This window comes from Peromyscus leucopus, chromosome 2, assembly GCF_004664715.2.
Source record: "Peromyscus leucopus breed LL Stock chromosome 2, UCI_PerLeu_2.1, whole genome shotgun sequence".
Lineage (NCBI taxonomy): Eukaryota > Metazoa > Chordata > Mammalia > Rodentia > Cricetidae > Peromyscus > Peromyscus leucopus.
In genome coordinates this window covers 52,723,051-52,734,078 of record NC_051064.1, presented here as the reverse complement: position 1 = coordinate 52,734,078, position 11,028 = coordinate 52,723,051, and the positions used below count along the sequence as shown (strand labels likewise).

Sequence of the window (11,028 nt, the reverse complement as noted above, 5' to 3'; positions counted from 1 at the left end):
CACTGGTAGTGGTCCTCCTGCAGCTGCACTCTCTCCTGGGCTCTTCTGGGAACTTGTCATGTAGAGCAGGCTGGCCTTGAACTTGTGGCATTCTTCCCACCTCTGTCTCCTGAGTGCTGGGGATATAGGCATTTACCACCCTGCCTGGCATATTCCAGGGTTGTTCTTCTGGGCTCTTTTCTTAGTACAGGGGCATAAGGGACAAAAGACACCAGCTCTTTCCAGCCCAGGAGCGGTGTGCCTGGGAGAATGTCTACTTGGGGCCTCACAGTGATATAAAGACACCAGACAGACTGGTGGACCTTCATGCGTTGGTGTATGTGTTGGGAGATAGGGGCCAGATTTGGGGACTCTCTGAGGGTATCCTGGGACGATACTCTGGGGTCTCCTGCTTCTTCCTTCCTCCAGTTCTGAGCTGGAGAAGGCAAGGCCAAGAGTTTACACCAGGATTTCTCAACCTGTTTTCATGAGTGCCTTCCTCAGTGGCCTTTTAGAGTCATCTCCCCACCCCCCCAACCCCCACCCCTGCCCCCACCTTGAAACAGGGTATTATGTAACTGAGTCTGGCCATGAACTCTTTTTTTTTTTTTTTTTTTTTTTTTTTTGCTTTTCGAGACAGGGTTTCTCTGTGTAGCTTTAGAGCCTTTTCCTGAAACTAACTCTGTAGCCCAGGCTGGCCTCGAACTCACAGAGATCCTTCTGCCTCTGCCCCTAAGTGCTGGGGTTAAAGGTGTGCACCATCCGGCTCCCTAGCTGAAATTTTAAAACTCTATTTCCAAGCCAGGCGGTGGTGGTGCATACCTTTAACCCAGCACTTAGGGGGCAGAGGCAGAAGGATCCTGTGAGTTTGAGGCCAGCCTGGGCTACAGAGTGAGTTCCAGGACAGCTCCAAAGTTACACAGAGAAACCCTGTCTTGAAAAATGAAAAAAAAAAATCCATTTCCACAATCAGTTTTGATTTCCTTAGGATTGCTTGGTGTGGAGTGAAAGCTTTTATGGGGTTGGCCTTTAATTCCCTCCTTCCTGCCACTGGGAGGAACTGATTCCAGAGTTGGGAAGGAGGAAACAAAGAGACACATCCTTCAAAGAGCTAAGAGACGTTAAAAATCCTCATGACATAGAGGGGAGCAGGCTCAGAAGACCATCTGGTGATGGGATGAGGTAGGGGTCAGCAGACATCATCATTCTGACCTGTCATCAATTTCCATGAATGCTGAGTGAGCCCTGACTCTGTGCAGGCCCTGGGAATGCATGATGATGGATGAGGCTGGGCCTTTGCGTCTGAGGACTGTGTGTGTGAGTGGTGTGTGTGTGTGTGTGTGTGTGTGTGTGTGTGTGTGTGTGTATGTATGTATGTGAGAGTGTGTGTGTGAGTATGTATGTGTGAGAGAGTGTGTGTGTGAGTATGTGTGTGTGAGAGAAAGTGTGTGTGTGTGAGAGAGAGACAGAGTGTGTGTGTGAGTGTGCATGTGTGTAGGCAGAGGGTGGGGTGAGGGTGTGTGCAGTGTCCTTTACTGGGGCTGAGGGCCACACTTTATAGCCTTAGAGAACAGGGGACAGAGGAGGCTGGACTCCTTCTGGAGGTGGGGACAAGGTGAGATTTTATTTATTTATTTATTTTTTATTTATTTATTTATTGTTTGTTTGTTTATTTATTTATTGGTTTTCAAGACAGGGTTTCTCCGTGTAGCTTTGTGCTTTTCCTGGAACTCACTTGGTAGTCCAGGTTGGCCTCGAACTCACAGAGATCCGCCTGGCTCTGCCTCTCGAGACCTGGGATTAAAGGCGTGTGCCACCACGCCCGGCAAGCTGAGGTTTTAAAAGCTCACCTGAACTATACTACTGAGTGTTGGATGCTGGAGCTGGGACAGAAGGGTCCACAGAGAAAGTCGTGAGACAATATGCTGAGAGGGGTGTACAATAATGTTTCTAAATGTTTGTTTAAAAAGGGGAAGTGCAAATGTGAATTTAAAAAGAAGTTGTAGACTTTCAACGCTGTACACAAACTCCTTTGTTACAAATCAATATGTATGCCTCTATAAAACATTATGCTGAGAGGAGCCAGCAGGGCACCTAAGGGGCCGGCTCCGCACTGTGGCCTGCAGATGGGTTTTGCTCCATCCCTACAAGGACCACTGGCGGGGCGTAACAATGCTGTTTAAAAGGAGAGATGAGGACTGGAGAGATGGCTCAGAGGTTACAAGCATTGGCTGCTCTTCCAGAGGTCCTGAGTTCAATTCCCAGCACCCACAGGGTGGCTCACAACCATCTGTAATGAGATCTGGTGCCCTCTTCTGGCGTCTAAGCACACACGCAGGCAGAACACTGTATACACAATAAATCTTTGAAAAAAAAAAAAACAAGGAGAGATGGTTTCTCTAAGGGCATGTTCAGAGCACAAGTTTCATGTAAGATTTTAATGATTCTCTAGTTCTACGATTAAATGTATGAATTTGTTATATGATTGTGCCTGATAATATATTGTGATATAAACTCTGCTGTGTATATGTCATGTATTTAAAAACAAACAAAAAAAAGAGAGCCTGAACTGAGCACAGTCACTCACACTTGTCACACTGAAGGTTCAGGCCAGCCTTGGCAATTTAGTGAGACCCTGTATCAGAACAAAAGTAAAATATATGTAATAAAAGATGGGGAGTGGGATGACTCAGTGGGGAGCAGGCTTGCTGCCAAGCCTGACTACTTGGGTTTGATTCCTTGGTCCCACATGATGGGTGAAAGGAAATGACTCCCAAAGTCGTTCTCTGACTTCCACATGAATGCCGTGACAGTTGTGAGCATGCACACACACACACGCACACACACAAACTAAAAGAGATCAGGATGTGGTTCGATTGCAGAGTGCTAACGTGAGAGACCCTGGTTCAATCCCTGGTACCACAAAAGCTCTACCGAGGGAATATAGTCACAGCCCGGGAGTGGAAGGAGGCTGACGGGCATGGAGAATGCTGGGGTCACACGGGACCAGGAAGGGAAGAGGAGCTTGAGTGCACCTGGTGTCCCGGGCTAGGAGGATGAAAAGCCAAGCGATCCAGAGCTGGGGGTGACCAGGAAAGGGTTGGCTGCTACACGACTCCAGCCTCTTGACCCTGGACGGCTCCTCCTCCCCAGGGGTCTTGTGAGCATGACATATGAGAGGTCTATGCAGGCTCCAGGGATGAGGGTCTGTCTTAGCCTTCTGTTTATTGATTCTTTTCCCCATCCGCTCCACGCAGGTGCTTTTACCTGCTGAACCATCACACCTGCCCTGAAACGAGCTTTTGGTTTGCTGGTTTGAGACTTGGTCTCTTTATGTCGCTCAGGCCGGCCTCTAACTGATAACCCTCCTGCTGAGATTCCAGGCCTGTGGAACCATGGCTGGCTCCTGTAACACCTTTCAGTTTCTGCTCAGTGCCAGGCTCACAAGATGGTTGACCCCACCACAGATCAGGCCTATCCGTTCTCTCAGTAGACACTGGTTGAAAGTCTGTGGCAGACACCATCTAGCTTCAAGGATAGAGACACAAGGAAGATCCTGTTCTTTGGCGTTTGTATTCATGTGCAGTCCATGGTGTGTGAGTGATAACGCCAAGGAGAAGGAAGAGGAGCCAGGAAGTGGGAAATGTGAGGAGGAGGTGGGGGGCTGGAGGAGCCTTCGTGCTGGAGTACAAAGGTGAGGAAGAGTGGAAAGGAGATGAGATCAGAGAAGCTAGGCCTGGGAGACTGAGGCCAGGCCCAGGGAATAGTTGAGGGGAAGTGTTGGCGCAGAGCTGAGGAGGTCTCCAGAGGAGAGACAGGTCTCAGTGCTGCAGGAAGGAAGGAAACAGCCAGGATGGGTGGGGTGGGCGTCACAGCCCTTGTGGGCCTCAGTCTTTTGGCTTTGTTCATAACACGTTCCTCTGCCCCAGCACACACTGGCTGTGTGCCCCTCCCCTCTTCGGGCCTTGTTTTCCCATCTATACAACGAGACTTGGATCTGTTGGTGTTTGGTGGCCTCCCAGATGACTTTTCCAGCACCTTGAAGAGCCATGTTATGACCTCTCTCCATCCTGCCCCCCTCTCCAGTTGAGTCTGCTGTTGAGAAGAGCAATGGAGGTGAGGAGGAACACCTAGTCCAGTGCTGGGCTCCTCTAGGTCTCTGGTTTGGTTCTCAGCCCGGTGGGAAGAGTCCCTCACTTCTTGTTGGGTCTGCCTTCCCACTCACTCTGGGTCTTGCTAGGGACGCTGGCTGCACTCAGCTCTGAGTGGCCTTAGTGACCTTCTGCAGATGGAGTCCTGCAGCCTGGGAAGCGGTAGGAAAAGCCACCTCAGCCCAGGTGTTGCTGGTGGTGTTAGGATTCTGTCCCCGCACCAGCTGCATGACCTGCATGCACCAGCTGCACATTCGAAGTTCAGGAGCTAAGCAAGGGTCTTGCGTCTTACGTCATCAGTTCGCGCTGGTGATTAGTGCGTGTGGCGTGGTGTAGCTCCGTAAGCCCACCTGCGGGGAACCTTTATCCTTAAAAAGCCAGACACAGGCCCCCTCCTCTGTCCTCTCCTCCCCCCACTATCTTTTTTCTCTCTCTCTGCCCTCTGCTCGTGTTTCTCCCTGAGGCCTGGTTCTTCTGCCCTCCCTCCTCCTAATAAAGCTCTGATACTGGGTTTTGTCATGGCTTGTGGCCTTTCTGTGTGGTAACCAGCGCCGCTTATCATTTTTCTTTCTTTTTTTTTTTTCCAGAGCTGAGGACCAAACCCAGGGCCTTGCACTTGCTAGCAAGCGCTCTACCACTGAGCTAAATCCCCAACCCCTAAAATACCATCTTTTGTTTTGTTTTGTTTTTCGAGACAGGGTTTCTCTGTGTAGCTTTGCGCCTTTCCTGGAACTCACTCTGTAGTCCAGGCTGGCCTTGAACTCACAGTCCACCTGCCTCTGCCTCCCAAGTGCTGGGATTAAAGGCGTGCACCACCACCGCCCCCGCTTACATTTTTAACAGATGTCCTCTACGTGAGGAGGCTGGGCCACCCCTATTGGCATACCCTCATTTGGCTCCATAGCCCTCTGCACTGACCTTATTACGGGGAGCAGGAGGTCTTAGACGCAGCCACTTACATCCATAAGGATCCTATTGTACACTTGAAAGCCCAGCAAAGCCTCCAGCCTGGCTCCAAGCACCTGCTCGGCTATCACTAGCTGAGCGACCTGAGCTAAGAGGAAAACAGCTCCACCTCACATTGCCGCTGCTGGAAAGACAGGGCTTCTGCCTGGCGCACAGGTCTTCTGCTGGCTGCATTCACTATGCAATCTCTCATCCAGTCCTCTAAGTCAAGGAAACTCAGGCCCATGTGTCTTGGCACCTAAGGGTATGAGCTTGGCTAGCTTTGGGTTTTGAATTGTCCAATTTTTCTATAACAAGAATATAAATAACATATAGGAACAATTAAATGACAATCCCCCCCCACACACACACACATTCACCCCCATGCACTCACACACAGAACAAAATAAACCAGCTAGGCATATAGCTGCATACGGCCTGTAGTCCCAGCTATTCGAGAGACTGAATGCAGGAGGATTGCTTAAGCCCAGGAGTTTGCAGGCAGCAGGGAAACCTGGAGACTCACTGTTTCAAAACAAAACACCAAACTCCCTCCTCATATTGAAAAGCCCACGTTCAAGTGTCCTGAAATTGCGGCAGGCTATTGAGACTCTGCGCTTCCCTTTGCTTCCTTGTAAGACAAAGACGAGGCTCAGGACTGAGGAGCTTTACCTTTGCCATAAGCATTTCCCTGTGGTCCAGCGCGGCTGGGTAGATAGAATCTGCGAGAACTCATTACACCAGGCTGGAGTCCTGCTCATCAGAGACACGGGGGGCTTCAGCTCCAGGGAGCCAAGGCTCAGGGGCACGAGGAGGAGGAGGCAAGGCAGGGAGTGGCTGAGGGCACCACTGCCCTGGTCCTCTGCCCTGTCCTGTCGCCTGAATGATGCAGGGCTTGTCTTTGTACCTCTTCTTTTTGTCCACTTTCTGGACACGATCTCACCATCCTTTAAATACCATTATGTATCATAGCTCCCCAAATTAGCTCCCGAGTCCCATCCTGTCTCCAGACTTCTGACTCTCATGTACAGCCACCTACTGGACAGATTTCCGTCTCCAAAGCCTGTTCCTCCCACACTCTCCTGTGCAGATGGCAAACAGTCTCTCAGCTGCTCTGGCCCAAAACTTTGAAATCGTCCCTGACTCTCCTTTCTCTCACATCCCACATGCTGCCAGCAAATCCCTTAGGTGTTATCTGCAAACTGTACCCAGAACCCGACCACGCCTCGCCATCCCACCACCATCACCGCCTCTCTCGGATGAATGCCAGCACTGGGTGATAGCCTCTTTGCTTGAAGATGCTCGTCCTTGCAATCTATTCTTAATACAGGCTGGGATCCCTTACTATTACTTTAAAGCACTTTTTGTATGTGGGTGCTATGCACACCTGTGGAAGCCAGGGCCACAGGACACCTCTAGAGCTGGAGGTTCTGAGTTGCCTGATTTGGGTGCTGGAAACTAAATTTGGTCTCTGGAAGAGCCATTGCTCTAGGCCTGGATCCTTTGTAAAAACTGAGCTAGATCTTACACATTATTTTGCCCGAAGTTTTCCACTGACCAACAAGGCCGGATGCTATCAAATTCCCTCTGTTGACCTGTGCACACCTGCTCTTCCGTTACTGGCTCCACAGCTCGTGGCATGGTACCACTGCGGAGCCTTTGCAGGGCTGTTCCTGCTGCCTGGAATAGTTTTCCTTTGGGTATCTGCATGGGTGGTTTTCTCCCTGTGTCTACAGTCTGTATTAACTAGAGAGAAACATCTAAAAAGAAGTGAAAATGTGACAAAAAAAAAAAAAAAGACTTTTAATTCCAGCACTCCGGAGGCAGAGGCAGGCTCATCTCTGAGTTTGAGGCCAGCCTGGTCTACAGAGTGAGTTTCAGGACAGCCAGGGTTACTGAGAAACCCTGTCTTGAAAAACAAAAACCAAAAACAAAAAAAGGTGTGTGTGTGGGTGGGGGAGCCAGGTGGTGGCGGTGCACTTGGAGGCAGAGACTATTCCAGGCCAGCCTGGTTTACAGATTGAATTCCAGGACAGCCAGAGCTACACAGAGAAACCCTGTCTTAAAATATATATAAGGGAGGGGGCTTGTAACTTTGTAACTGTTGAAGTACGCATCTCACTCTGGTTTAGGGTTCTATACTGCACTCTAGTGGCCAATGTAGAAAAAGTCCTGTCTTCTGAGAGGTTCTCTTGTTCTGTTTGGGGAGATTTGGTGTATCTCCGTGCCCACTTGACTGGACCTGTTGGGCCACCCTGCACCTCCCCCTGGCCCGCTCCCAGGGACTCTGAAGAAGCTGCCTCTGTTCTGCGGCGAGGACACAGGAGACCTACCGAGAATCTCAGATTCCCTGTTGTTTACGAGTGATCTTCAGAAAGTGACCTAACATACTTCGGGGGCTTCGAGGAGTGAAGGATGAACGTGCTGGTCGTGCTTGATCAGGTGGTTAACTGTTGGCCACTGTTAGGAAAGGCTCCCTGAAAGCTGCTCCATTCCTCCCCTCCCCTCCCCCACGCTACCTGCTGGGTGTCCAGGTCTGGGCTGGAGGCTTAGCTTAGTTGTTCTGATGCCCTGTGGCATGTGGAGACGCTCCACCCCCCTGAACACTACTACCACCCTCATGATAGCCTGGACCAGGACACAGGCAAGAATCGTCCCACTGGGAGGATACAGAACCTGCTCAGCATATGAGCAGGGACCATCATGCCACCTGATGGATGCAGAACCTGATGCCCACGGTAAGCAAAGTGCCTGGGTCAGAGCAAGCCGAGGCAGGAACAGCGTCGCCTCAGTGTTCAGTCAGGCTCTCTGCACCCACATCTTAGCCAGGCTAAGAGCATCGTGGACCGCTGGGAAGGACTTCCAAGTGAGTTCTACAGGAGGAAACGGGGGTGGGGGTTATAGCTCATTTTCTCGAGGACTTAGCCTCCTCCTGGCCTGTACACCAACCTTGATGTGCCACACTATGGTCCCAAGGAGTCTGTTTCTTCCAGGCTTGGCCTTTGTTAGCTGAGGGGCAAGAGTGGCTGCCACAATTTCTTCGGGGGGAACCTTGGGTTCTAAAATGCCATGGGAAATGGTACAGGAGATGCATGCTGAGGTCATGGGATGCATGAGAAGCAGAACTTTCTTTTGCTGTGAGTAGGCCAGTGAAGGCTGAGATGCCAGTGTGGTCTGCCAGTCTCTTTTAGAAGAGGAAGTACATGTCCCACTTTCCTTAGGAAGCGAGGTCCCCAGCCTTTTAGACAGGAATCCTGCAGTCCAGCAGCGCAGGAAGGAAACCTCAAACCTAAGTCTACAGGACAGCCTCTCCCCTAGGCCCTTCTCCTCTCCTCTGGCCTTTGAAACATGGCCGGACAGGATCCAGAGCTGTCTCTCACAGACCTGCAATCAGGAAGGCTTTTCATCTAGCCATGAGATAAGAGTTCAGTCTCTGGAAAGCTCTGGCCATAAAGAACACTTGCAGAAAGGATGGGGTGGGAGCTAGAAGATGGCTGTGCCGGCACCCACGGTTCCCTTCCACACACTTCAGCCCGAGGTCAGGGAGACAAACCAAGTCCATGACCAAATTCAGATGGCTTGGGAAGTCAGAACATTTTCTAATATGTAAAAATCATGCCAGGTAGTGGTGGCGCACACCTTTAATCCCAGCACTTGGGAGACAGAGGCAGGTGGATCTCTGTGAGTTCAAGGCCAGCCTGGGCTACCAAGTGGAAAGGTGCAAAGCTACACAGAGAAACCCTGTCTCAACAAAACAACAACAAAAACCCCCCAAAAAACAAAAAATTACTCTGGTCTCTGTGGAAAACACCTGTGGACTTCTGATACATACAGATCATAAGTGCAGCCTTGCTACCCTGGCTTGGGGTTTGTCCATGGCTTCCATGGCTCACACAGTTCCCTGTCAGCCTCAAGCCTCACCACCAGCTTTTCTCTGCCCACTCTGGACAATTAATCCTCCCTCAAGCTCCAGCACACCTGCTTTTCCAGTCCCAGCATGAGGTTGGCACCAGGCATTCATTCACCAGGAGAGGCCCAACCGGATCACATTCTTTACTCGGTTAGCGTTGTAGACAAAGGATGCTTCTGTACTTTCCAGATGCCAACTCTCATGTTCGTGGACTCTGCATCAGACGCACCAGGGTGTGCTTCCTTTAGTCCTCACAACCCAAGTCGGACAGGAGGAGCCCCCATCCATGCACTGGCAGGCCTAGATCTGAGAAGCATACACACAGCCGGATCAGCTACTGTCCCCTGGACTACAGCTGCACTTCCTGTTGGGTGTGAGGCCACAGACCCTGTACTAAACAGGCCCAAAGAGAGGCTCTGTTGTTTTCCACTTCTCTCCAGTCGCCCGTTCATACTGCTATACCTCATGCCTTCCTACAGAGATTAGGGTTAGGACCAAAGAGCAGCCCCATTTTTCCTATAAAATTAGGGGCCTCTCAGCTGGGATTGGTGGTAGAGGCCTGTAACCCTAGCACTCAGAAGGCCGAGCAATGAAGATTGAGAGTTTAAAGCCTGAATGAGCTTAAGCAACTTAGTGAGATCCTGCCTCAAAAAACAAAATAAAAGTAAAAATTAAGTGCCTTGTTTTATGATTCCAAGCTTCTGGGGCTTATTTTAAATTGGATGTTATCTTTAATATTGGCAGCTGGTCTTGATTCAGCCTGTCTACAGAGTAAGATCCAGGACAGCCAGGGGTACACAGAGAAACCCTGTGTTAGAAACAAAAAACAAACACACACAAAAAGAGTCCAGCTTGTGATGAAGAGGGGCCAGTAAAGATGGCCACACACCCGCCTTAAAGGAAACTGAAAAATGCCTACAGTGGGCTGCTGGGCATAAGCTCTGGACTGTCGACATATTTCTTTGACTATTCAAACAACAGTTCAGAGCTCAGATGTAGGGAGAGTTGGTGTGGCTGCTGAAGGCCTAGGAAAAAGCAACACAGGACAGCTGTCTGCGTGAGAGTCTTTATCAACCAGAGTGGACTCAGGGCTACAGTGGACAGTTCACAGACCCACAACGTAAACATGGCAGACGAGAGCTTGCTCCAAGTTCTTACCATTATGGGGCACAGTTAAACTGTCCCTGGGTAGGCTCGGTGATGTGGTGGAAGAATGCCAGGGACTTGAGAAAATGTAAATCTATAACCTGACCAATCTAGAGTTTTCAGTCCAAGTCTTAGATAAGATGGTTTAAGACCTGTATGATTCCAGACATGGTTTACCAATGTTCAGTACTTCAGGTGTCTTTCCACATGAAGACTGTCAAGTCCACCTGGTGAGCAGCTGGACAACCAAGACTATGGCTAAGTGCCACAAAGCTAGTTTGGGATAAAAAGTCTGGTTTATCCAAATAAAATACGATACTCCCCAACCCTCTTAGTAATCACAGTGATGAGGTGAGGAGCCTCTTCAATCACACAACTAAAAATCCAGTGGCTACACAGCCAGGGAGATGGCCACAGTGAGATACTTGGGACAGGAGTAGACAGGGGGTTCTGACACTCATGCTTTGGATGTATCAGCACAAGACAGCGCGTGTCTGGGGTTCTGCCCCACAGCAGGAATGAGCATGATTTATCTGCTGGCAAATGAGTCTCCACTACACAGAATCATTCTTTTATCTAAATGTATCTATCTTCTCAGTCCTGGACATCAAAGTAGTCAATCACTGGCTCCTTAGCTATCTTCTGTAAATTACTGCTCCCAGGATTCCTGCAAAGCAAGTAAAGAACAGTCAGTCTTGTCTTCTCTGGGGGAAAATACAGGACCCTGTTTCAAAAAACCAAACTCAGACCCAAACCCAAACATCAAAACCACAACTTGTTTGGATGCACAGACTCTGCTGACCCAAACCTAGGCTGTCTGGTTAAAGAGAGGGTACTCTTGCTGAGGCTGTGGCTCTCCAGCCCACAGGAGCACCAACGGTTACAGTCCTGAAGATG

At 50.0% G+C, this 11,028-nt stretch overlaps 1 protein-coding gene across 1 annotated transcript in view; it reads right to left on the bottom strand.

Annotated features, from left to right (window-relative positions):
* Nucleotides 1-10,037: 10,037 nt before the first annotated feature.
* Nfx1 (nuclear transcription factor, X-box binding 1) overlaps nucleotides 10,038-11,028 on the bottom strand; it is a 69,974-nt gene continuing 68,983 nt past the window's right edge. Inside the window, exon 24 of the mRNA XM_028884046.2 lies at nucleotides 10,038-10,798. Within this exon, the coding sequence (XP_028739879.1) occupies nucleotides 10,726-10,798 (73 nt within the window). The 3' untranslated portion in view covers nucleotides 10,038-10,725. The remainder of the gene's footprint in view (nucleotides 10,799-11,028) is intronic.